This window comes from Rhinoderma darwinii, unplaced genomic scaffold (assembly GCF_050947455.1).
Source record: "Rhinoderma darwinii isolate aRhiDar2 unplaced genomic scaffold, aRhiDar2.hap1 Scaffold_814, whole genome shotgun sequence".
In the NCBI taxonomy this organism is placed as follows: Eukaryota; Metazoa; Chordata; class Amphibia; order Anura; family Rhinodermatidae; genus Rhinoderma; species Rhinoderma darwinii.
The window spans coordinates 36,357-60,731 of record NW_027464380.1 but is presented as its reverse complement, the minus strand read 5'-3'; the positions used below and the strand labels follow the sequence as shown (position 1 = coordinate 60,731).

Genomic DNA, 24,375 nt, shown 5'->3' with positions numbered 1-24,375 from the left:
GATAGCGGGGTCTCTAGTCAGTCAGGTATAGATAGCGGGGTCTCTAGTCAGTCAGGTACAGATAGCGGGGTCTCTAGTCAGTCAGGTACAGATAGCGGGGTCTCTAGTCAGTCAGGTACAGATAGCGGGGTCTCTAGTCAGTCAGGTACAGATAGCGGGGTCTCTAGTCAGTCAGGTACAGATAGCGGGGTCTCTAGTCAGTCAGGTACAGATAGCGGGGTCTCTAGTCAGGCACAGATAGCGGGGTCTCTAGTCAGGTATAGATAGCGGGGTCTCTAGTCAGGTACAGATAGCGGGGTCTCTAGTCAGGCACAGATAGCGGGGTCTCTAGTCAGGCACAGATAGCGGGGTCTCTAGTCAGGCACAGATAGCGGGGTCTCTAGTCAGGTACAGATAGCGGGGTCTCTAGTCAGTTAGGTACAGATAGCGGGGTCTCGTCAGTCAGGTATAGATAGCGGGGTCTCTAGTCAGTCAGGTATAGATAGCGGGGTCTCTAGTGAGTCAGGTATTGATAGCGGGGTCTCTAGTGAGTCAGGTATAGATAGCGGGGTCTCTAGACAGTCAGGTATAGATAGCGGGGTCTCTAGTGAGTCAGGTAATGATAGCGGGGTCTCTAGTCAGTCAGGTACAGATAGCGGGGTCTCTAGTCAGTCAGGTACAGATAGCGGGGTCTCTAGTCAGTCAGGTACAGATAGCGGGGTCTCTAGTCAGTCAGGTACAGATAGCGGGGTCTCTAGTCAGTCAGGTACAGATAGCGGGGTCTCTAGTCAGGTACAGATAGCGGGGTCTCTAGTCAGGTACAGATAGCGGGGTCTCTAGTCAGTCAGGTACAGATAGTGGGGTCTCTAGTCAGTCAGGTACAGATAGCGGGGTCTCTAGTCAGGTACAGATAGCGGGGTCTCTAGTCAGTCAGGTACAGATAGCGGGGTCTCTAGTCAGTCAGGTATAGATAGCGGGGTCTCTAGTCAGGTACAGATAGCGGGGTCTCTAGTCAGTCAGGTATAGATAGCGGGGTCTCTAGTCAGGTACAGATAGCGGGGTCTCTAGTCAGTCAGGTACAGATAGTGGGGTCTCTAGTCAGTCAGGTACAGATAGCGGGGTCTCTAGTCAGTCAGGTACAGATAGCGGGGTCTCTAGTGAGTCAGGTACAGATAGCGGGGTCTCTAGTCAGTCAGGCACAGATAGCGGGGTCTCTAGTCAGGCACAGATAGCGGGGTCTCTAGTCAGGTATAGATAGCGGGGTCTCTAGTCAGGTACAGATAGCGGGGTCTCTAGTCAGGCACAGATAGCGGGGTCTCTAGTCAGGCACAGATAGCGGGGTCTCTAGTCAGGTACAGATAGCGGGGTCTCTAGTCAGTCAGGTACAGATAGCGGGGTCTCTAGTCAGTCAGGTACAGATAGCGGGGTCTCTAGTCAGTCAGGTATAGATAGCGGGGTCTCTAGTCAGTCAGGTACAGATAGCGGGGTCTCTAGTCAGTCAGGTACAGATAGCGGGGTCTCTAGTCAGTCAGGTACAGATAGCGGGGTCTCTAGTCAGTCAGGTACAGATAGCGGGGTCTCTAGTCAGTCAGGTACAGATAGCGGGGTCTCTAGTCAGTCAGGTACAGATAGCGGGGTCTCTAGTCAGTCAGGTACAGATAGCGGGGTCTCTAGTCAGGCACAGATAGCGGGGTCTCTAGTCAGGTATAGATAGCGGGGTCTCTAGTCAGGTACAGATAGCGGGGTCTCTAGTCAGGCACAGATAGCGGGGTCTCTAGTCAGGCACAGATAGCGGGGTCTCTAGTCAGGCACAGATAGCGGGGTCTCTAGTCAGGTACAGATAGCGGGGTCTCTAGTCAGTTAGGTACAGATAGCGGGGTCTCGTCAGTCAGGTATAGATAGCGGGGTCTCTAGTCAGTCAGGTATAGATAGCGGGGTCTCTAGTGAGTCAGGTATTGATAGCGGGGTCTCTAGTGAGTCAGGTATAGATAGCGGGGTCTCTAGACAGTCAGGTATAGATAGCGGGGTCTCTAGTGAGTCAGGTAATGATAGCGGGGTCTCTAGTCAGTCAGGTACAGATAGCGGGGTCTCTAGTCAGTCAGGTACAGATAGCGGGGTCTCTAGTCAGTCAGGTACAGATAGCGGGGTCTCTAGTCAGTCAGGTACAGATAGCGGGGTCTCTAGTCAGTCAGGTACAGATAGCGGGGTCTCTAGTCAGGTACAGATAGCGGGGTCTCTAGTCAGGTACAGATAGCGGGGTCTCTAGTCAGTCAGGTACAGATAGTGGGGTCTCTAGTCAGTCAGGTACAGATAGCGGGGTCTCTAGTCAGGTACAGATAGCGGGGTCTCTAGTCAGTCAGGTACAGATAGCGGGGTCTCTAGTCAGTCAGGTACAGATAGCGGGGTCTCTAGTCAGTCAGGTATAGATAGCGGGGTCTCTAGTCAGGTACAGATAGCGGGGTCTCTAGTCAGTCAGGTATAGATAGCGGGGTCTCTAGTCAGGTACAGATAGCGGGGTCTCTAGTCAGTCAGGTACAGATAGTGGGGTCTCTAGTCAGTCAGGTACAGATAGCGGGGTCTCTAGTCAGTCAGGTACAGATAGCGGGGTCTCTAGTGAGTCAGGTACAGATAGCGGGGTCTCTAGTGAGTCAGGCACAGATAGCGGGGTCTCTAGTCAGGCACAGATAGCGGGGTCTCTAGTCAGGTATAGATAGCGGGGTCTCTAGTCAGGTACAGATAGCGGGGTCTCTAGTCAGGCACAGATAGCGGGGTCTCTAGTCAGGCACAGATAGCGGGGTCTCTAGTCAGGTACAGATAGCGGGGTCTCTAGTCAGTTAGGTACAGATAGCGGGGTCTCTAGTCAGTCAGGTATAGATAGCGGGGTCTCTAGACAGTCAGGTATAGATAGCGGGGTCTCTAGTGAGTCAGGTATTGATAGCGGGGTCTCTAGTGAGTCAGGTATAGATAGCGGGGTCTCTAGTCAGTCAGGTACAGATAGCGGGGTCTCTAGTCAGTCAGGTACAGATAGCGGGGTCTCTAGTCAGTCAGGTACAGATAGCGGGGTCTCTAGTCAGTCAGGTACAGATAGCGGGGTCTCTAGTCAGTCAGGTATAGATAGCGGGGTCTCTAGTCAGGTACAGATAGCGGGGTCTCTAGTCAGTCAGGTACAGATAGTGGGGTCTCTAGTCAGTCAGGTACAGATAGCGGGGTCTCTAGTCAGGTACAGATAGCGGGGTCTCTAGTCAGGTACAGATAGCGGGGTCTCTAGTCAGGTACAGATAGCGGGGTCTCTAGTCAGTCAGGTACAGATAGCGGGGTCTCTAGTCAGTCAGGTACAGATAGCGGGGTCTCTAGTCAGTCAGGTACAGATAGCGGGGTCTCTAGTCAGGTACAGATAGCGGGGTCTCTAGTCAGGTACAGATAGCGGGGTCTCTAGTCAGGTACAGATAGTGGGGTCTCTAGTCAGTCAGGTACAGATAGCGGGGTCTCTAGTCAGGTACAGATAGCGGGGTCTCTAGTCAGGTACAGATAGCGGGGTCTCTAGTCAGGTACAGATAGCGGGGTCTCTAGTCAGTCAGGTACAGATAGCGGGGTCTCTAGTCAGTCAGGTACAGATAGCGGGGTCTCTAGTCAGTCAGGTATAGATAGCGGGGTCTCTAGTCAGGTACAGATAGCGGGGTCTCTAGTCAGTCAGGTACAGATAGTGGGGTCTCTAGTCAGTCAGGTACAGATAGCGGGGTCTCTAGTCAGGTACAGATAGCGGGGTCTCTAGTCAGGTACAGATAGCGGGGTCTCTAGTCAGGTACAGATAGCGGGGTCTCTAGTCAGGTACAGATAGCGGGGTCTCTAGTCAGGTACAGATAGCGGGGTCTCTAGTCAGGTACAGATAGCGGGGTCTCTAGTCAGTCAGGTACAGATAGCGGGGTCTCTAGTCAGTCAGGTACAGATAGCGGGGTCTCTAGTCAGTCAGGTATAGATAGCGGGGTCTCTAGTGAGTCAGGTATTGATAGCGGGGTCTCTAGTCAGGTATAGATAGCGGGGTCTCTAGTCAGTCAGGTACAGATAGTGGGGTCTCTAGTCAGTCAGGTACAGATAGCGGGGTCTCTAGTCAGGTACAGATAGCGGGGTCTCTAGTCAGGTACAGATAGCGGGGTCTCTAGTCAGGTACAGATAGCGGGGTCTCTAGTCAGGTACAGATAGCGGGGTCTCTAGTCAGTCAGGTACAGATAGTGGGGTCTCTAGTCAGTCAGGTACAGATAGCGGGGTCTCTAGTCAGGTACAGATAGCGGGGTCTCTAGTCAGGTACAGATAGCGGGGTCTCTAGTCAGGTACAGATAGCGGGGTCTCTAGTCAGGTACAGATAGCGGGGTCTCTAGTAAGGTACAGATAGCGGGGTCTCTAGTCTGTCAGGTACAGATAGCGGGGTCTCTAGTCAGTCAGGTATAGATAGCGGGGTCTCTAGTCAGTCAGGTACAGATAGCGGGGTCTCTAGTCAGTCAGGTATAGATAGTGGGGTCTCTAGTCGGGTACAGATAGTGGGGTCTCTAGTCGGGTACAGATAGCGGGGTCTCTAGTCAGGTACAGATAGCGGGGTCTCTAGTCAGTCAGGTATAGATAGTGGGGTCTCTAGTCAGGTACAGATAGCGGGGTCTCTAGTCAGGTACAGATAGCGGGGTCTCTAGTCAGTCAGGTACAGATAGCGGGGTCTCTAGTGAGTCAGGTACAGATAGCGGGGTCTCTAGTCAGTCAGGTATAGATAGCGGGGTCTCTAGTCAGTCAGGTACAGATAGCGGGGTCTCTAGTCAGGTATAGATAGTGGGGTCTCTAGTCAGGTATAGATAGTGGGGTCTCTAGTCAGGTACAGATAGCGGGGTCTCTAGTCAGGTACAGATAGCGGGGTCTCTAGTCAGTCAGGTACAGATAGTGGGGTCTCTAGTCAGTCAGGTACAGATAGCGGGGTCTCTAGTCAGTCAGGTATAGATAGCGGGGTCTCTAGTCAGTCAGGTACAGATAGCGGGGTCTCTAGTCAGTCAGGTACAGATAGCGGGGTCTCTAGTCAGTCAGGTACAGATAGTGGGGTCTCCAGTCAGTCAGGTATAGATAGTGGGGTCTGTAGTCAGTCAGGTTTAGATAGCGGGGTCTCCAGGTTGGGGTGTCTTTTGGTCAGTCAGGGATGAACCACGGGATCTCCAGCCTTGGGTTGTCGGTCAGTCAGGTATAGATAGCGGGGGTCTTCAGGTTTGTGGTGTCGGCCAGTCAAGGATGGACAGTGGGGTCTCCAGGTTTGGAATGTCAGTTAGGTATAGATAACGGGATCTCAGGTTTGGGGTTTGTCAGATGAATATGGTGGGGTCTCCAGGTTTGGGGTGACAGGGATGGAACACGGAGGATCTGGGTTTGGGGTGTCAGTCAGTAATGGATATCGGGGTCTTAGGAGTTGGGGTGTCGGTCAGTCGGTAATGGACAGTAGAGTCTCCATGGCAAGGGTGCTGGTCAGTCAGGGATGGACAGTGGGGTCTCCAAGTTTGGGATGTCGGTCAATCAGTGATGGGTAGTGGGGACCCCAGGTTTAGGGTGACGGCCATTCAGGTGGACAGCGGGATCTCTAGGTTTGGGGTGTCAGGTATAGACAGTGGGGTCTCCAGGTTTGGGGTGTCGGTTAGTAAGGAATGAACTGGGGGTCTCCAGGTTCGATGCATCAGTCAGTGATCAACAGCAGGGTCTCTAGGTTTATCTGCTAGTCAGTGATGGGCAGTGGGGTCCCTAGGTTTGGGGTGTCAGTCAAGTATAGATAGCGGGTGCTCCAGGTTTAGGCGATGGATAGCGTGGTTTCCAGGTTTGGGGTGTCGGCCAGTCAAGGATGGACAGCGGGGTCTCCAGGTTTGGGGTGGATAGCGGGTTCTCTCGGTCAGACAGTGATGGACAGCAGGGTCTACAGGTTTGGGATGTCTCAGTCAGAGATGAATAGCGGGGTCTCTAGGTTTGGAGTGTTGGTCAGTCAGGGAATAACAGAGGGGTCTCCGGGTTTGGGATGTTGCGCTCAGAACAATGCTTGACATGAAGGGTTGTAGAATTGCTTCTTCGTTTGCCTATTTTGGACTCTCCCTGAACTCACATCTCTGGATTTTATTAGCGATTGACCTTGTTCCTCTCGTGATCTGGGTCGTCGTTGACATTTCTCGAGTATGTTGCACGTCAATTCACTATTATAAGAAGAACTGAAAACATTATCCAATTAAGTAAACTAGAAAAAATGCAATAAAATATAATAATTTGGACGCCACTTTGCAGATTATATATGACAAAAACTAAAACAAAAAAAGGTCATTGGACACAAACCAGCACATTCTAGGTCAAATATTCAGTATTAAAGTACAAGTTTATTCATTAATTTCAAAAGTATAGTCGATTCCGTTCACTATAATAAGTAAAGCGTTCATCGACCTGGAAACACGGACCTGTGACGTACAATGTCATCGTTAAAAAAAGATCAGCGGAGAAGATAAATATATCCCGATAAGTGTGATCGAATGCAGATACAGACGATATGAGAGATGACGTGATGCAAAACAAAGTACAAAATATAACGTAATGCAAGTGTACTCTATATCTGATCAAGGGGGCCCATTGATAAAATTGTCATGCGGATTATAGGCCTTCCTACCGCTACTCGTCTGACTTCATCGGATATATTTTTGCCTGCGTGGACGGTGGTACCGGAGGAATCGGACATCTCTCTGCAGTGCATCCGGCTCTCTGGGTAAAATACTTCTGCTTTTATGACTGGTTAATGATTTTATTGATCCCTTCTGATCACGTGGTACAGGTTACAAAACAAAAGGTTGGATAGATTGGGATAATATGTGAAGGGACAGGGAATAAGAAGAAACCACGAAAACCAATTCTGAGTAATGAACCAATCATCCTGGTGAAGACCGTGTTATTGGCCTGAGATCCGTGTTATCGGCGTCTGCACTCGGATAAATGTTTTTTGTTTGAATAATCGGGGAAGCCATCGATTCTTTTTGTAATTCATTTTGTATAAAGCCGTGTTAGTGTCCGTCTATCGCCGCTGCGGTCACGGCTCAGATCAGGCCGGTACAGGGGACAGTCCTCGGGCAGCGCGTGGCTGGGCACAGTGGATTCTGATCGATATATGTGCATGAATAACCACAGATCTCAGTGTCCTGTGAAGACGATTGCACTAGGCCCACCTATGGTTCTTCTTTAATAGTAAAAGCCTTATATACCATCAGTGTCTATTCCTGAGTTACACGAGAGGCTTTTCATGACATCACACGGACCGTGGTCGAGTTCAACAACTATCATTACTGTGGTTTGCTGAAGGAAAGAGACACGATCTTAAAGGGGACCCGTCCCCAGGTCATAGAAAGAGAACCCGCAGTCTCTCCTTACTACCGCCATCTCCTGGATTCTTTCAGTGATCTCATTTTATTTCTACAGACCCTTATTCCCGAGATATGGCTCACTGTATTTTTTTGGTGCCAAATATGGTAATGAATTGCTTACTAGCCAAGTGGGCGTCAACAGGAGGTGGAGCTACCTCACAGCCTCTGACGCCGTCCTATCAGGGTGAGGACGCTTCACAAAGGGAGGGCGTAGAAATAAAATGAAATCACTGCTGGAGTCCAGGAGACGGCGGTACTAAGGGGAGACGGCAGGTTCACTCTATAACCTAATAACAGGTCCTCTTTAACCACCGCCCATAGACTATAAGGGTATGTTCACACGTGCACGTCCGTTACGGCCGAAATTACGGGGCTGTTTCCAGGAGAAAACAGCCCCGTCATTTCAGCCGTAACGGCATGTGCAGGCGCTTGAACGCCGCGTCCAATGCGGATGTAATTGGCGCTGCTTTTCATTGGAGTCAATGAATAACGACTCCAATTACGTCCCAAGAAGTGACATGACACTTCTTTGGCGCGGGCGTCTATTTACGCGCCGTCTTTTGATAGCGACGCGTAAATATACGTCTTGTGTGAACAGACAAACGTCAGCCCATTGCTTTCAATGGGCAGATGTTTGTCAACGCATTCAAGCCGTAATTTCGGACGTAATTCCAGGCGTAAAACACCCGAATTACCTCCGTAATTTGGCCGTGTGAACATACCCTAAACGTCCGGCCGGTCCACAATGAACTCTGCAGCGACGTTCCAGAACATCCTGCAGATTTACATTCTTAGCCGCACTGTAGCAGCATTGAGCTCCATGATCCAGCGGCCTCCGGCTACAAAGCCCCCGTCATGGCATCCCCCCGCGCCCGCCTGCCTTCTGTAACTTCTCCCTCTCCTGCCAGGCTGTCCGGGAGGGAGAACAGCGTGTAATAAAAAACACTTTCTCTTCAATACATATATTTGTGTCTAATATCTCTCTCTGTCATATCTATTTGTTTGAAGTACGAGGGAGAAAGAAATACTCCTAAATGAAGGCGCTCCTGCGCGGTGAAGAGTTACCGGATGGTCGGTGATCCTGACATTGTGAATATGATAGGTAAAAGTAATTGTGTGTGTGTGTGTGTGTGTGTGTGTGTGTGTATATATATATATATGTGTGTGTGTGTGTGTGTATATATATATATGTGTGTGTGTGTGTGTGTGTGTGTGTGTGTGTGTGTGTGTGTGTGTGTGTGTATATATATATATATATATATATAACACTTCTGGGTTAAAGGTCCAAGATCAAAGTGGGAGCCGTTACATCCCGTCACATTGGCGTTATTTTAATGGGAAATGTTTATTTCTCTTAACATTTCTGCAGTTTAGTAATAGAGGGGGGGGGGGCAGTATATGAACGTATATGTTCCTCCATTATTACTCTTACTAAATTCCAATAGCGGAGTCCTTTACTAGAACAATTTATAATGAGTGACATCGGGGCCCCTGTTGTGGGGGAACCTCGCACCTTTGGTTAGGACGGTCTCCATGTTGTGGGGGAACCTCGCACCTTTGCTTAGGACGGTCTCCCTGTTGTGGGGGAACCTCGCACCTTTGGTTAGGACGGTCTCCCTGTTGTGGGGGAACCTCGCACCTTTGGTTAGGACGGTCTCCCTGTTGTGGGGGAACCTCGCACCTTTGGTTAGGACGGTCTCCCTGTTGTGGGGGAACCTCGCACCTTTGGCTAGGACGGTCTCCCTGTTGTGGGGGAACCTCGCACCTTTGGTTAGGACGGTCTCCCTGTTGTGGGGGAACCTCGCACCTTTGGTTAGGACGGGCTCCCTGTTGTGGGGGAACCTCGCACCTTTGGTTAGGACGGGCTCCCTGTTGTGGGGGAACCTCGCACCTTTGGTTAGGACGGTCTCCCTGTTGTGGGGGAACCTCGCACCTTTGGTTAGGACGGGCTCCCTGTTGTGGGGGAACCTCGCACCTTTGGTTAGGACGGGCTCCCTGTTGTGGGGGAACCTCGCACCTTTGGTTAGGACGGGCTCCCTGTTGTGGGGGAACCTCGCACCTTTGGTTAGGACGGTCTCCCTGTTGTGGGGGAACCTCGCACCTTTGGTTAGGACGGTCTCCCTGTTGTGGGGGAACCTCGCACCTTTGGTTAGGACGGGCTCCCTGTTGTGGGGGAACCTCGCACCTTTGGTTAGGACGGGCTCCCTGTTGTGGGGGAACCTCGCACCTTTGGTTAGGACGGTCTCCCTGTTGCGGGGGAACCTCGCACCTTTGGTTAGGACGGGCTCCCTGTTGCGGGGGAACCTCGCACCTTTGGTTAGGACGGTCTCCCTGTTGCGGGGGAACCTCGCACCTTTGGTTAGGACGGTCTCCCTGTTGCGGGGGAACCTCGCACCTTTGGTTAGGACGGTCTCCCTGTTGCGGGGGAACCTCGCACCTTTGGTTAGGACGGTCTCCCTGTTGCGGGGGAACCTCGCACCTTTGGTTAGGACGGGCTCCCTGTTGCGGGGGAACCTCGCACCTTTGGTTAGGACGGGCTCCCTGTTGCGGGGGAACCTCGCACCTTTGGTTAGGACGGGCTCCCTGTTGCGGGGGAACCTCGCACCTTTGGTTAGGACGGGCTCCCTGTTGCGGGGGAACCTCGCACCTTTGGTTAGGACGGTCTCCCTGTTGCGGGGGAACCTCGCACCTTTGGTTAGGACGGGCTCCCTGTTGCGGGGGAACCTCGCACCTTTGGTTAGGACGGTCTCCCTGTTGCGGGGGAACCTCGCACCTTTGGTTAGGACGGTCTCCCTGTTGCGGGGGAACCTCGCACCTTTGGTTAGGACGGTCTCCCTGTTGCGGGGGAACCTCGCACCTTTGGTTAGGACGGTCTCCCTGTTGCGGGGGAACCTCGCACCTTTGGTTAGGACGGGCTCCCTGTTGCGGGGGAACCTCGCACCTTTGGTTAGGACGGGCTCCCTGTTGCGGGGGAACCTCGCACCTTTGGTTAGGACGGGCTTCCGGTTTGTTTTCTTTCTGGTTTTCATTCTTATTATTCTTGGTTTTGTAAATAGAAATGATTAAAAAAAAAGTCAAATATAAAATGATCTTTGTGAAGAAGTTTCTTTGTGATAAGTGGGTGGTGTTTGTCTAAAAGTCATATATTGACCTTCTGATCTGGGATCTCTACAAATAACCTATTGATCTAGATGTTACTTTTCTGTTTATACCGTCCCAATGTTTTCATTCCGCCCGTCTGGAGAGCGGTGTTAGGACTCCCCTTTATTTAGCTCGGTTGTGGGTGGAATCGGTTCTATTGGGGAGGTCTTGATGTGATATTGTAGGGGACGTCTGGAAACGTTTGACATTGCCGTTTTTTTTGCATTCTACGTGTTATTTAATCTGCAGCGTAAGGTCGGCGTGCTTCTCCCGCACTCACATTCTATTACGTGTGACGGCCGGAGCTGAAACGTCGCACAGGGCAGAGACGTCCCTCTGTTCACTTCATTCTATAGAGTCGCTGCTCATTTTTTGAATTCTGAATTTAGTCCATAATAAAGATATAATAATCATCTAAATGCAGATTTTTCTCATGTCCTATAAATAATTATTATATCTATCTCCTATATGTTGCTCTAGAATATAATTTTAGGCTGGGGCTGCACAGCGACTTCAGCTGCGACACAGCCAAATATCACTACATATGGTAAGTAATGGCAGTGAACGTGGTGGCGGTAAGCTTACTTGCGATATAGGCTACCGGTCAAAGCGATTTTTGGCCATGTGACCAATATCGTGGCCAAAGTCGCCATGTAGCCCCAGCCTAAACCTGTACAATAAATCAATACATACGAGATGGATCATCCGCTTAAGAAAATTTGCTCTCCAATACCCAGTTTGCGCACCTTTCATTGTAAGCTCCGCCTTCGCCCAGCGTGTAAGAAACGTGCTCATATTTGGTATCGTAGAAGTTGCTAATATTTAGGTGTTTACCCAGTGGCTGCACCAGATGTAATAAAAAAAAAAAAGAACAGTGAACGTGATTTTAGGTGATTTTTCTAATTTGGGGGGGGTAAAGCCTCTGGTCGGGAAGGAGTTTCCCCCATCAGGGATATTTGTGACACATCCACAGGATATGTCGTAAGTGTCAGGTAGATGCGGATCCCACCTCTGGGAACCCCACTTCTCTAGAATGAGGCCCCCTAAACCCCGTTCTATCTCGGCGTTGCGGCTGAAGCGCGTGATTTCCGACCAACAAACCGCTCAAGCTCTGTGGCAGCTTTACTGCCGGATTATCCCAAACCAGAGTAACCCGGAAGGAGAATAAAGCGGAGCCGTCTTCAGAGTGAACATGTTGTGACTTGTGGGACCTTTAGGCCGGGTTCCCATGTAGTGTAAACGCTGCGGGATTATCACAACGGAATTCTGGGAGGAAATTCTGCAGCATTTACAGTAGCAGCAAAGTGGATGAGATTTAGATTGGATGCCCACGGAAAAAAAGCAGCAAAAACGTTAATAAATGGACCTGCGGTGCGGAATTTAGATCCTCAGCATGTCGAGTTATGCTGCGTTTTCGTTGCTTTTCTGTTGTGGGTTTTCCCCATTGAATTCAACGGGGATGAAAAACCTGCAATAGAAAGAGTGTGGCGACTTGGGGCGGAATCGTAGCGATTCTGCCGCAAAAATCGCAACTCAGGAAAAAAAAAAATATATCACACTTGCCCAGAACTCTCTCCCCCTTCCTGCAGTCCGGCCTCCTGGGATGATGTTGCATCCCACATGAGCTGCAGCCAATCACAGCCTGCAACGTCACCCAGGGAGGCCGGACCACGCGCAGAGAAGAGGGAGGGGCTAAGTATGAATGGAAAGAAGCGTTGTGAAAAAGATAAAGCCACAGTGGAAATCCCGTTTGAAGGACCGCACGATGTGGTGCAGTTTTTCGGACGGAAGGCGCAGCGGGTTCCAGGTCGGATACCCTGCGGAGTATTTACACAGCGTATCCGACCAGTGAGAAACCGGCCTTACAGTATGTAGCCAAAGACTAAAATAAACCGGCCCTGCGTGAAGCAGTCCGCCACCTACCATAGGATTGGGCATCTCGTCCGTCCCCACCAGCCACAGGACTGAAGACATGACAACCGGCCTCATTTTGAAAGAATCTTTAATAATCTGAAGAAAATTACCAATTGCATAAAAAAACTTCTAAAAACACAAACATTCTGCAACCAACACAGTATGCAGAGGAATAGAGAGGACCCCACAAGAAGGAAAGTCACTGCAGCCCGAGGCCAAGCTGTAAATAGACTGACCCCCCAAAACAGCAGCAACGGACTGCGCAGCCTCTACATTCCCAGCCGCGGATATGAGCTCCTCCCCACAGAGCGCAATATATACAGAACACATCGTACATCAGTGCACAAGCAATATCCCATATGTTCACCGCCCAAAAACTGAAGAGTCTAAAGGCAAAAAGCTTTATACACACAAATATATAGCACCCAGCGCTGCGCTCCTATCACACACGAGACTGTCCAGGGATAGGTTTACAAAAGAAGGGTAGAGATCCTCTATGTACAATCGCCAGCGTCCCTCCACGCGGATCCAACGGCCTCTCAGCTGAGAACGTCTTTATGGCAACGCAGCCCAAATACAACGTCCGAGATCCAAGTTCCTTAAATGTTTCCCGGGTTCTTCATGAGGAGTCCATCCGGTCAACAGCACAACAGGGAGTGAACCTCACCGGGGTCTGTAGACATTCTGAAAGACCACAGGACGACACAGGAAAGTCCAAAGCAAGGCACACGGGAAGGAGGATACAGAGAAGGGAGCGGAGCTCGGAGGCGGATAAACAGCCACAAGCTCAGTCACATTCCAGGGTTGTGCTGGACAGAAAACCTTCAGCCGCTTTAGCTGCACATCATTGAAGGCCTGAAATGAAGACAAACATGTTTAGTGCAGAGAATCTGAAGGGCCCAATGCTGAGAAGTGACCCGAGGGGCAGGTGGGGAGGACGCTACAGAAGTGCCCCGAGGGACAGGTGGGGAGGACTCTACAGAAGTGACCCGAGGGACTGGTGGGGAGGGCTCTACAGAAGTGCCCGGAGGGACTGGTGGGGAGGACTCTACAGAAGTGCCCCGAGGGACTGGTGGGGAGGGCTCTACAGAAGTGCCCTGAGGGACAGGTGGGGAGGACTCTACAGAAGTGACCCGAGGGACTGGTGGGGAGGACTCTACAGAAGTGACCCGAGGGACTGGTGGGGAGGACTCTACAGAAGTGCCCCGAGGGACAGGTGAGGAGGGCTCTACAGAAGTGACCCGAGGGACTGGTGGGGAGGGCTCTACAGAAGTGCCCCGAGGGACAGGTGGGGAGGACTCTACAGAAGTGACCCGAGGGACTGGTGGGGAGGACTCTACAGAAGTGACCCGAGGGACTGGTGGGGAGGACTCTACAGAAGTGACCCGAGGGACTGGTGGGGAGGACTCTACAGAAGTGCCCCGAGGGACAGGTGGGGAGGACTCTACAGAAGTGCCCCGAGGGACAGGTGGGGAGGACTCTACAGAAGTGCCCCGAGGGACTGGTGGGGAGGACTCTACAGAAGTGCCCCGAGGGACTGGTGGGGAGGACTCTACAGAAGTGACCCGAGGGACTGGTGGGGAGGACTCTACAGAAGTGACCCGAGGGACTGGTGGGGAGGACTCTACAGAAGTGACCCGAGGGACTGGTGGGGAGGACTCTACAGAAGTGACCCGAGGGACTGGTGGGGAGGACTCTACAGAAGTGACCCGAGGGACTGGTGGGGAGGACTCTACAGAAGTGACCCGAGGGACTGGTGGGGAGGACTCTACAGAAGTGACCCGAGGGACTGGTGGGGAGGACTCTACAGAAGTGCCCCGAGGGACAGGTGGGGAGGACTCTACAGAAGTGCCCCGAGGGACAGGTGGGGAGGACTCTACAGAAGTGCCCCGAGGGACAGGTGGGGAGGACTCTACAGAAGTGCCCCGAGGGACAGGTGGGGAGGACTCTACAGCCCATGAAGTGACGCTGCACCTCAAATTTCTTCTATTTTTCAGCTCATGCAGTAAAGAAAACAAATATGGTGTAAAGGGGAATTTCATACGAGACTCGATATGTTGTCCGTAATCAATGACAGAGAAGCCCAGGGACGGATATCCAGGCCAGTTCATCATCCAATCAAACACATGACAACCTCTAATGGGAAGGCCGTCAGAAATCGGCTGCTGGGCCTATAACAACTCATCCGGGGCCTCTATTTCTACATTTACAGGAAGCTGCATACAAAAGGGGGGATTCCTCTAGGTGGAATTTATGGAAATCCACAGGGAAGACCCTGCAAAGCGAATTCATAACCTCGTAATATGGCAGATAGTCCCGGCCCGACCACTGGTCTAATGACCCAAAATAACAGCATCATATCTGAATTAGGCCTTAATCAGGGACCGGCCATTCCCAAAAGGAAAACATACACAAGCTGCTAAATACACACACCACATCCTGCTTGTCTCCATTTTAGCAACAGGAGATTTTTTTTCTACATGTCAGAGTAAAAATTAGCTGAAAAACAAATGCATGGCGCCAGCAGGAGACAATAACGAGTATTTACGGGGTAACATAGAAAGTCGTACCGATCACCTCCAATGTGGCTCAAGTCATCGTCTTCCATTTCCTCTTCAAGGTCCATATCTATCTCGGAACCCACATCAGCCCTCTTATAGGTGTATGCACTGAAAAACATGGACCGGGGGAGACAAAAATGGAAACCAACATCAAGTCCACCGAGTTAAATACATTTGTAAGCGATGAAGAGACGCACAGCCGTGTCCAAAAAGCAAATAAAGCGCAAACCTGAATCCGACACATTCACAACAAGAAGAACATTTCTCCAGTTTGTTTTATTACAGAAAGTAAAGAAAATTAATAATTTGGCTGTTCAAAAAAAAATAGCAGCGCCGTCATTTATCTCTAAAAACTCAAAAATGTCATGTATAAACTTTAAAAAAAAACCTGTCTGAGCTGTCGCTCTCCCACAGTAATATCGGAGCTGTCGCTCTCCCGCAGTAATATCTGAGCTGTCGCTTTCCCGCAGTTATATCTGAGCTGTCGCTCTCCCGTAGTGATATCTGAGCTGCCGCTCTCCCGCAGTTATATCTGAGCTGCCGCTCTCCCGCAGTTATATCGGAGCTGTCGCTCTCCCGCAGTTATATCGGAGCTGTCGCTCTCCCGCAGTTATATCGGAGCTGTCGCTCTCCCGCAGTTATATCGGAGCTGTCGCTCTCCCGCAGTAATATCGGAGCTGTCGCTTTCCCGCAGTTATATCTGAGCTGTCGCTCTCCCGCAGTAATATCTGAGCTGTCGCTCTCCCGCAGTTATATCTGAGCTGCCGCTTTCCCGCAGTAATATCTGAGCTGCCGCTCTCCCGCAGTAATATCTGAGCTGTCGCTCTCCCGTAGTGATATCTGAGCTGCCGCTCTCCCGCAGTGATATCTGAGCTGTCGCTCTCCCGCAGTTATATCTGAGCTGTCGCTCTCCCGCAGTGATATCTGAGCTGTCGCTCTCCCGCAGTGATATCTGAGCTGCCGCTCTCCCGCAGTGATATCTGAGCGGTCGCTCTCCCAGTAATATCTGAGCTGTCGCTCTCCCGCAGTTATATCTGAGCTGCCGCTCTCCCGCAGTGATATCTGAGCTGCCGCTCTCCTGCAGTGATATCTGAGCTGCCGCTCTCCCGCAGTGATATCTGAGCTGCCGCTCTCCCGCAGTAATATCGGAGCTGTCGCTTTCCCGCAGTTATATCTGAGCTGTCGCTCTCCCGCAGTGATATCTGAGCTGTCGCTCTCCCGCAGTAATATCGGAGCTGTCGCTCTTCCGCAGTAATATCGGAGCTGTCGCTTTTCCGCAGTAATATCTGAGCTGTCGCTCTCCCGCAGTAATATCTGAGCTGTCGCTCTCCCGCAGTTATATCTGAGCTGCCGCTCTCCCGCAGTTATATCTGAGCTGCCGCTCTCCCGCAGTAATATCTGAGCTGTCGCTTTCCTGCAGTAATATCTGAGCAGTCACGTTCCTGCAGGAATATTTGGTGACATCACCGCTGTTTGAGAACTCTTGACATCTGTTACGTGGAGTCCACACCTTCTGCCCCTGTGACCAGGTCTCCAGTCCAGGAAGATGATTGGACGACGCTCCGCGGTTCCTCTGGATTTCTGATGTCACCCCACAAGTTCTCTATGGGATTGAGGTCGGGGGTTGGGCTGCCGCTCCATTCGTTGTTCTCGCACTGCTGCGTTTTGGGTCATTGTCGTGTTTTTGGACATTTTTCTTCGGCGTAGGACAACGTGATCTCCTTAAGTATTTTGATCTATTCAGACTGATCCCTTGTATGTGATAAATAGACCCAGCACCAGGTATGAGACACATCCCCGTGTCTTGATTTTTGCAGCACCTCGCTTTCTGTTTCACCGTGTACTGTGGCCTGTATCCAGTGCTCGGGGGTCGTCTGATTAACTGTCTGCGGCCACTAGACCCGAAAATAACAATTTTGCGTTCATCAGTCGACAACATGTTGCACCGTTTTTCTTTGAGAAGTCAGTTTGTTCCTGGGCAGTTTTGAACCTCTTCAGGACAGGTCTTTTTTGCGGGGAGTTCTTGCTGGTGACTCGACTTCACTTAATAGTCTTGTGATTGGAGCAGATCACCGGAAACTTCACGTCTTCTCATCTTTCTGGAGGTTAGGATTGGCTGAGCCTTTACCATTTTGACTTTTCTTCCATCCATTAGATCAGTAGTTCCGCGCTTCCTTCCCACATCTTTCAGGTTTTGGCGCTTCCTTCCCACATCTTTCAGGTTTTGGCGCTTCCTTCCGAGTCTTTCAGGTTTTGGCGCTCCCTTCCCACATCTTTCAGGTTTTGGCGCTCCCTTCCCACATCTTTCAGGTTTTGGCGCTCCCTTCCCACATCTTTCAGGTTTTGGCGCTTCCTCCCGCGTCTCTCAGGTTATGGCGCTTCCTCCCGCGTCTCTCAGGTTATGGCGCTTCCTCCCGCGTCTCTCAGGTTATGGCGCTTCCTCCCGCGTCTCTCAGGTTATGGCGCTTCCTCCCGCGTCTCTCAGGTTATGGCGCTTCCTCCCGCGTGTCTCAGGTTATGGCGCTTCCTCCCGCGTCTCTCAGGTTATGGCGCTTCCTCCCGCGTCTCTCAGGTTATGGCGCTTCCTCCCGCGTCTCTCAGGTTATGGCGCTTCCTCCCGCGTCTCTCAGGTTATGGCGCTTCCTCCCGCGTCTCTCAGGTTATGGCGCTTCCTCCCGCGTCTCTCAGGTTATGGCGCTTCCTCCCGCGTCTCTCAGGTTATGGCGCTTCCTCCCGCGTCTCTCAGGTTATGGCGCTTCCTCCCGCGTCTCTCAGGTTATGGCGCTTCCTCCCGCGTCTCTCAGGTTATGGCGCTTCCTCCCGCGTCTCTCAGGTTATGGCGCTTCCTCCCGCGTCTCTCAGGTTATGGCGCTTCCTCCCGCGTCTCTCAGGTTATGGCGCTTCCTCCCGCGTCTCTCAGGTTATGGCGCTTCCTCCCGCGTCTCTCAGGTTATGGCGCTTCCTCTTGCGTCTCAGGTTATGGCGCTTCCTCTTGCGTCTCAGGTTATGGCGCTTCCTCCCGCGTCTCAGGTTATGGCGCTTCCTCCCACACGTCTCAGGTTATGGCGCTTCCTCCCGCGTCTCTCAGGTTATGGCGCTTCCTTCCGCGTCTTTCTGGTTTTGACGCTTCCTTCCGTTTTTTTGTTGCCACTTCAAGGCACTTGAGATGATTTTAACAGAGTGGCCAATAATTTGCTGCACTTCTCCAGAGGGTTTTTCCCACTGCAATCAACTTTTGAATCAGTCGGTTTTTCATCAGGACAATGTCTGGAACGTCGCATGTTCCCCAGTATTTGAGAAGGAAACGCCCTATAACCTACATGTGCGACATATACCGCCCTCCGACAACCTTTCACCTGCCCATACATGTGCAGCATGTAATGGGCAGGGCTGCACAAATCCTGGGGCACTTTAAAAAAGTGTCCTTATTTAGTTATCGGCGAGTAATTGGCAAGGGGGCGGGTAACAAGGCTGCGACACTGTCCAATCAGCAACGGACAGTGTCACAGCAAGAGCTGGAGAGAGGAGAGCGCGCACGCTCCCACTCTTCAGGTCTCCGCAGACAAGCTGAACAAGACGAGAGATCACACAGTCCTGTCCTTGTCAGCTGAGGAGTGAGAGCGTGCGCGCACAGCTCCGCTGCTGAGGATACTCCCACTGCCATGGAAAAGAGGAAGAATTCACATTTTTCTCCACTTCGGTTCCGTGGTGGAGCTGCGCACGCACGCTCTCTCTCTCTCCAGCTCTTGCTGTGACACGGTCCAATCCGCTACGGACAGTGATGTTACACAACCGCTTGCCAATTACACGCCGCATTGACAGTTCTTGGGGTTAGTTAAATATTGGGCGCCAAACATAACGGCACCGATATCTAAACAACGGAGAAACATAGGTTTTTTTTTTTTATAGTGAGACAGAGTTTGCACAGCCCTGCCCGTTACATGCTGCACGTGTATGGGCAGGTGAAAGGATCTCTTTAAATAAGGGCCAAAATGAACCCCTGTTATTCCTCAGTATGAAGGACTTCACAATAATCGCAGTGAGTTACATTGGTGAACAATTAATGATTCAGTTCCTCAGAACGAGCAGCTCGCACGTCCGAATTGTTGGCTTTGCTTTTTCTTCTGCACTTACAAGTCAATTATCTGCTATGTAGAAATATGACTTCACCAAAAATCTTCATTTATCAGGTTAACCATGTTGGACTGCTAGTTGTTTTATGTTTTGTTAACACTACTGTACGTGTGTGGCAGGACTGCAGCGATATAAGCCCTGTCTATGGTAGGAGTCCGCAAAGTCTCCCTATAAACACCCTGCTGTGAAAAGCTCCACATCCATTACCTGATCGAGCGGCAGGTGAAGAACACGATTCTCTTCAGCTTCTTATTGTAGAAGAAATAGTTGAAGGACCACAAGCTCCCGTCCTCCCCAAAGGGATCAGAGTCCAGATCAGGGTTGTAGCTGTCATGAGAGAAGAACAACACGGTGACCAGAGCAGGCACAACAGGGAGACGCCTCTCATCATCTCTCACCTGACTGGGGCCGTGTTTTGTAGGACATGGTCACACATACGATTGTTTGGTCACCAGGGAGCTCCCTGCACCAGTTCCCCATAAAGCCTGAACATAAATCTGTAGTGAACCTTCAATGAGATCAGTGTCAGTAGCCTGGACTGAACGCTCACAGCGGACAGGGGGCGCTCCAGACTTTACCTTCAGTGACTGCTACAGGTCCGAGGCTAGACAATCCGATGGTACGCTACATTCTTATTTTCAGATCCTCTTTCCCTGGTTCGTTCTGACTGCGGCCTCTCATCTTAAAAGGACACATTCACCCGGCTTTCCTAGGTAACCCCCCCCCCCCCCATTGTTCAGTGCCTGAGAAACGAGGTCCTTTACTATAAGCGTGCTAGTACAGTTCTTCTGCGATTACTATTTAATTTTTCTGCACTGACCCTGCTAGAACTTGACCATCCCTGTCTGTCCTGACCTTTTTGCCTGTTTATCGGGCTGACCTCCGGCTCGGCTGGCCTCCGGCTCGGCTGGCCTGGAGTGACCATCTGCCTCCTTGGACTGGATCCTGTATCTGTCTGCGCCATTGAGTCCTGCCTGTCTACATCAGGAATTGCCAACTCTGGGGGACTACTCTGGGGGTAGCAATCAAGTCCACATCGTCGTACGGAGGTAAAAGGGTGAACACCTAGCATACCCGTAGACTCCACTCCCCCGTTTAGCCCTATGATATCACCGCGGGGGTCCACAGCATCCTCTGTTGGCCATCATTGTGTGTCACCAGATTCTGAGAGCCATAGCTTTATTTTTCCATTGATTGAGCGGTATAAGAGCAGGTTTTTGCTGGGTGAGCCATAGTTAGGATTTCTACCAGTTTGGGGTACATAAGACTTTTTGATCACCGTTCACCCGGTAAAGAATCTTGTATTAAAACAGCTCAGACTTTCACGGACTCGTCGTTACCAGTTGTGTTATGTTATTTTACATTACTTTAAGGGAAAATGGGAAAAGGTTTTTTTTCTGTCAACGTTTAATTTCTTTTTATACATTTTAATCGTTGAATCACTGGTGCAAGATACCACAATACTAATTGCAGTATATTGTGTTGTGTACCGGTTCCTATCAAGCTCTGCCAGATAGGAGCACAAAGATGGCAGACGTTCATCATGCTCCCAGGCTGCCATGACAACCATCTGCACCCCACGTTTGCAAGTTGTGGGGGGGGGAGTTGGCTGTCAGAGTAGAGCGCCGGCACAGTTACAATGGAAGATCTAAGCCACGGTCCCTACCACTTGGGAAGCTCTGCCGGTCCGCACCAAGGATGAACTGGCAGGTCGGGATCCGTCCAGCTCCAGCAGTAGAAGAGGTCTCTTTCCACGGATGGAGAATTATTGCCGAAAACCATTCACCTGGTTAACAAAAAAACCTCATCTGCATGTGAGTGGGAAGACTCAATCATCAACAAAACTTCTTTCTATGTTTTGAAAAATTCCCTTAGTCCTCTTCTCCCGGGCCCTGCCTGGTTATGGAGACCTTCTCCAGTTATAGATGGGACTTCTGGTCTGATAACCCGTTTGGGTAAAACTTGCCACCAATGTCTCGCTGTCATTCGACCGCCTAGTTGTCGACCTGTGGAACAAGATTTAGACAGTTTGCCGAAACCTTACTCCATGTACCCTGCTTCTACCCACAGGCCTTACGGCATTGCCACCGAATGGATACCCAATGTCACTCCACCTCGCTGTAGGGTATATTCACGGTCTATTCTTGAAACTGAAGCGGTCGCACTACATCAAAGACAATCTGTAGAGGGGGGGGGGGTCATTTGCAGATCGTCCTCTGCCAGAGCTGGCTTCCTTTTTATAGAGAGGAGAGTATATTACAGCCCTGTAGAGACCAACGGGGGCACAACAAATATCCTCTGCCATTAACTACCAAGCTTTTTCTCCAACTACAGGGAGCGAATATATTCACCAGGTGGGATTTATATTGTGCATAAAATGTCACTGGAATCCGTGAAGGGAATGAGTGGAAAACTGAATCTAATGCCAGAGACGGACACGGAGTGTTTGGCTCTGCCCGTCTGTCCTGACCTTTTCATCTATGGGTTTTCCAAGAATTTGTCAATGACATTTTCAGAGGTCCCCTGAACAGTTGTGAGGTGGTAGCTTTGGATGATATTCTCGTTTTCTCCCCAGATCTCTGCGCTCGCAGCATCTCAGGGGGAACCATCTTCACGCCAAGCATTAAATCCAGTTTACTTTTTCTGTTCTACAATCTTTCATCAAGGTCTTCAAGTGGATCCAACTAAATTATCTGCAGTGCTCAATGACTCCAAAATCATAAAAATCATGGTTTGTCTTTATCATCGACAATTCTGAACTTACTAAAATAGGTAAAGACTAAAACTCCAGAGGCCGACAAAGCGATCCCCAGCCTGAAACAAGCTCCTCAGCTCTCCAAAGACCAGATCCCAACAATCCTGTTCTGGAAGTGGGTGCCTAGTCAGGGGGAGGGGGGGCAGTTCTCGCTCAGAAAGGAGAGAGGAAGGTAAAGCCCTTTCCTGTGGCGGAGAAATGATGGCACCGGTGTTCCTCCTGCTGTACAGTGATCCGGGTCGTAGTGGACGGTTCTCGAAGATGCCGCACTTCATTCCACTACTCGTCGGACCGTTCTCTTCATTGAACATATTTTTTCTGCATGGATGAAAGGGTGAACACCTAGAAATCCCTTAGACTCCACTCCCCGGTATAACCCTATACCAAATCCACAGATAATACAGAGAGTTCCCAGCATTCTCTATCGCCCGTGACATAAAACCTGCACCAATCCCTCCACATTATACTGAAGAACAGATCTGATCACCAAGCCAAGCTTTCAGGCCTCCACTGATCTGGGCTTTACACGGATGGTCATTGATTTCAAGGAGTGCAGAAACGAGGACTCAACCAACCAGCAAGTCCAGAGGACCATTAGGGAACTTATTCCAAACCATTTAAATTTCATACCTATAAATGTCACACTCCGACAGGCAGATCTCTTCATCCACAGCGTCCCACAGATCAGGCTTCAAGGAGGTGAAATCCTCACCCAGAGCAGACACCAGGCTGCTATTCACCGCATTCACCACCTGAGGGCGACACATACCAGTTAAGTAATGAATGCGTAGCGAACACGATAATTAGCTCCATAAATCAGTAAATACGAATATATTAAAACTTTGTAATGTTATTAGAGGACAATGTCACCTCCCAGCAGCCTGTACCCCCTCTCCTGCCTGCAGCCTCTGTAATATATGTTATTAGAGGACAGTGTCACCTCCTCACCTTCCAGCAGCCTGTACCCCCTCTCCTGCCTGCAGCCTCTGTAATATATGTTATTAGAGGACAGTGTCACCTCCTCACCTTCCAGCAGCCTGTACCCCCTCTCCTGCCTGCAGCCTCTGTAATATATGTTATTAGAGGACAGTGTCACCTCCTCACCTTCCAGCAGCCTGTACCCCTCTCCTGCCTGCAGCCTCTGTAATATATGTTATTAGAGGACAGTGTCATCTCCTCACCTTCCAGCAGCCTGTACCCCTCTCCTGCCTGCAGCCTCTGTAATATATGTTATTAGAGGACAGTGTCACCTCCTCACCTTCCAGCAGCCTGTACCCCTCTCCTGCCTGCAGCCTCTGTAATATATGTTATTAGAGGACAGTGTCACCTCCTCACCTTCCAGCAGCCTGTACCCCCTCTCCTGCCTGCAGCCTCTGTAATATATGTTATTAGAGGACAGTGTCACCCCCTCACCTTCCAGCAGCCTGTACCCCCTCTCCTGCCTGCAGCCTCTGTAATATATGTTATTAGAGGACAGTGTCACCTCCTCACCTTCCAGCAGCCTGTACCCCCTCTCCTGCCTGCAGCCTCTGTAATATATGTTATTAGAGGACAGTGTCACCTCCTCACCTTCCAGCAGCCTGTACCCCTCTCCTGCCTGCAGCCTCTGTAATATATGTTATTAGAGGACAGTGTCATCTCCTCACCTTCCAGCAGCCTGTACCCCCTCTCCTGCCTGCAGCCTCTGTAATATATGTTATTAGAGGACAGTGTCACCTCCTCACCTTCCAGCAGCCTGTACCCCTCTCCTGCCTGCAGCCTCTGTAATATATGTTATTAGAGGACAGTGTCACCTCCTCACCTTCCAGCAGCCTGTACCCCTCTCCTGCCTGCAGCCTCTCTGTAATATATGTTATTAGAGGACAGTGTCACCCCCTCACCTTCCAGCAGCCTGTACCCCTCTCCTGCCTGCAGCCTCTGTAATATATGTTATTAGAGGACAGTGTCCCCTCCTCACCTTCCAGCAGCCTGTACCCCCTCTCCTGCCTGCAGCCTCTCTGTAATATATGTTATTAGAGGACAGTGTCACCTCCTCACCTTCCAGCAGCCTGTACCCCTCTCCTGCCTGCAGCCTCTGTAATATATGTTATTAGAGGACAGTGTCCCCTCCTCACCTTCCAGCAGCCTGTACCCCTCTCCTGCCTGCAGCCTCTGTAATATATGTTATTAGAGGACAGTGTCATCTCCTCACCTTCCAGCAGCCTGTACCCCCTCTCCTGCCTGCAGCCTCTCTGTAATATATGTTATTAGAGGACAGTGTCACCCCCTCACCTTCCAGCAGCCTGTACCCCCTCTCCTGCCTGCAGCCTCTGTAATATATGTTATTAGAGGACAGTGTCATCTCCTCACCTTCCAGCAGCCTGTACCCCCTCTCCTGCCTGCAGCCTCTGTAATATATGTTATTAGAGGACAGTGTCACCTCCTCACCTTCCAGCAGCCTGTACCCCCTCTCCTGCCTGCAGCCTCTGTAATATATGTTATT

At 50.8% G+C, this 24,375-nt stretch overlaps 1 protein-coding gene across 1 annotated transcript; it reads right to left on the bottom strand.

Annotated features, from left to right (window-relative positions):
• Positions 1-12,513: 12,513 nt before the first annotated feature.
• On the bottom strand, positions 12,514-22,645 carry LOC142731522 (repressor of RNA polymerase III transcription MAF1 homolog; the record flags this gene model as incomplete). The annotated part of the gene is made up of 4 exons (XM_075849426.1): positions 12,514-13,298; positions 15,014-15,112; positions 19,346-19,465; positions 22,524-22,645. Coding segments are annotated over 4 exons (363 nt in total), but the record flags the coding sequence as incomplete, so codon positions are not given.
• Positions 22,646-24,375: the final 1,730 nt, after the last annotated feature.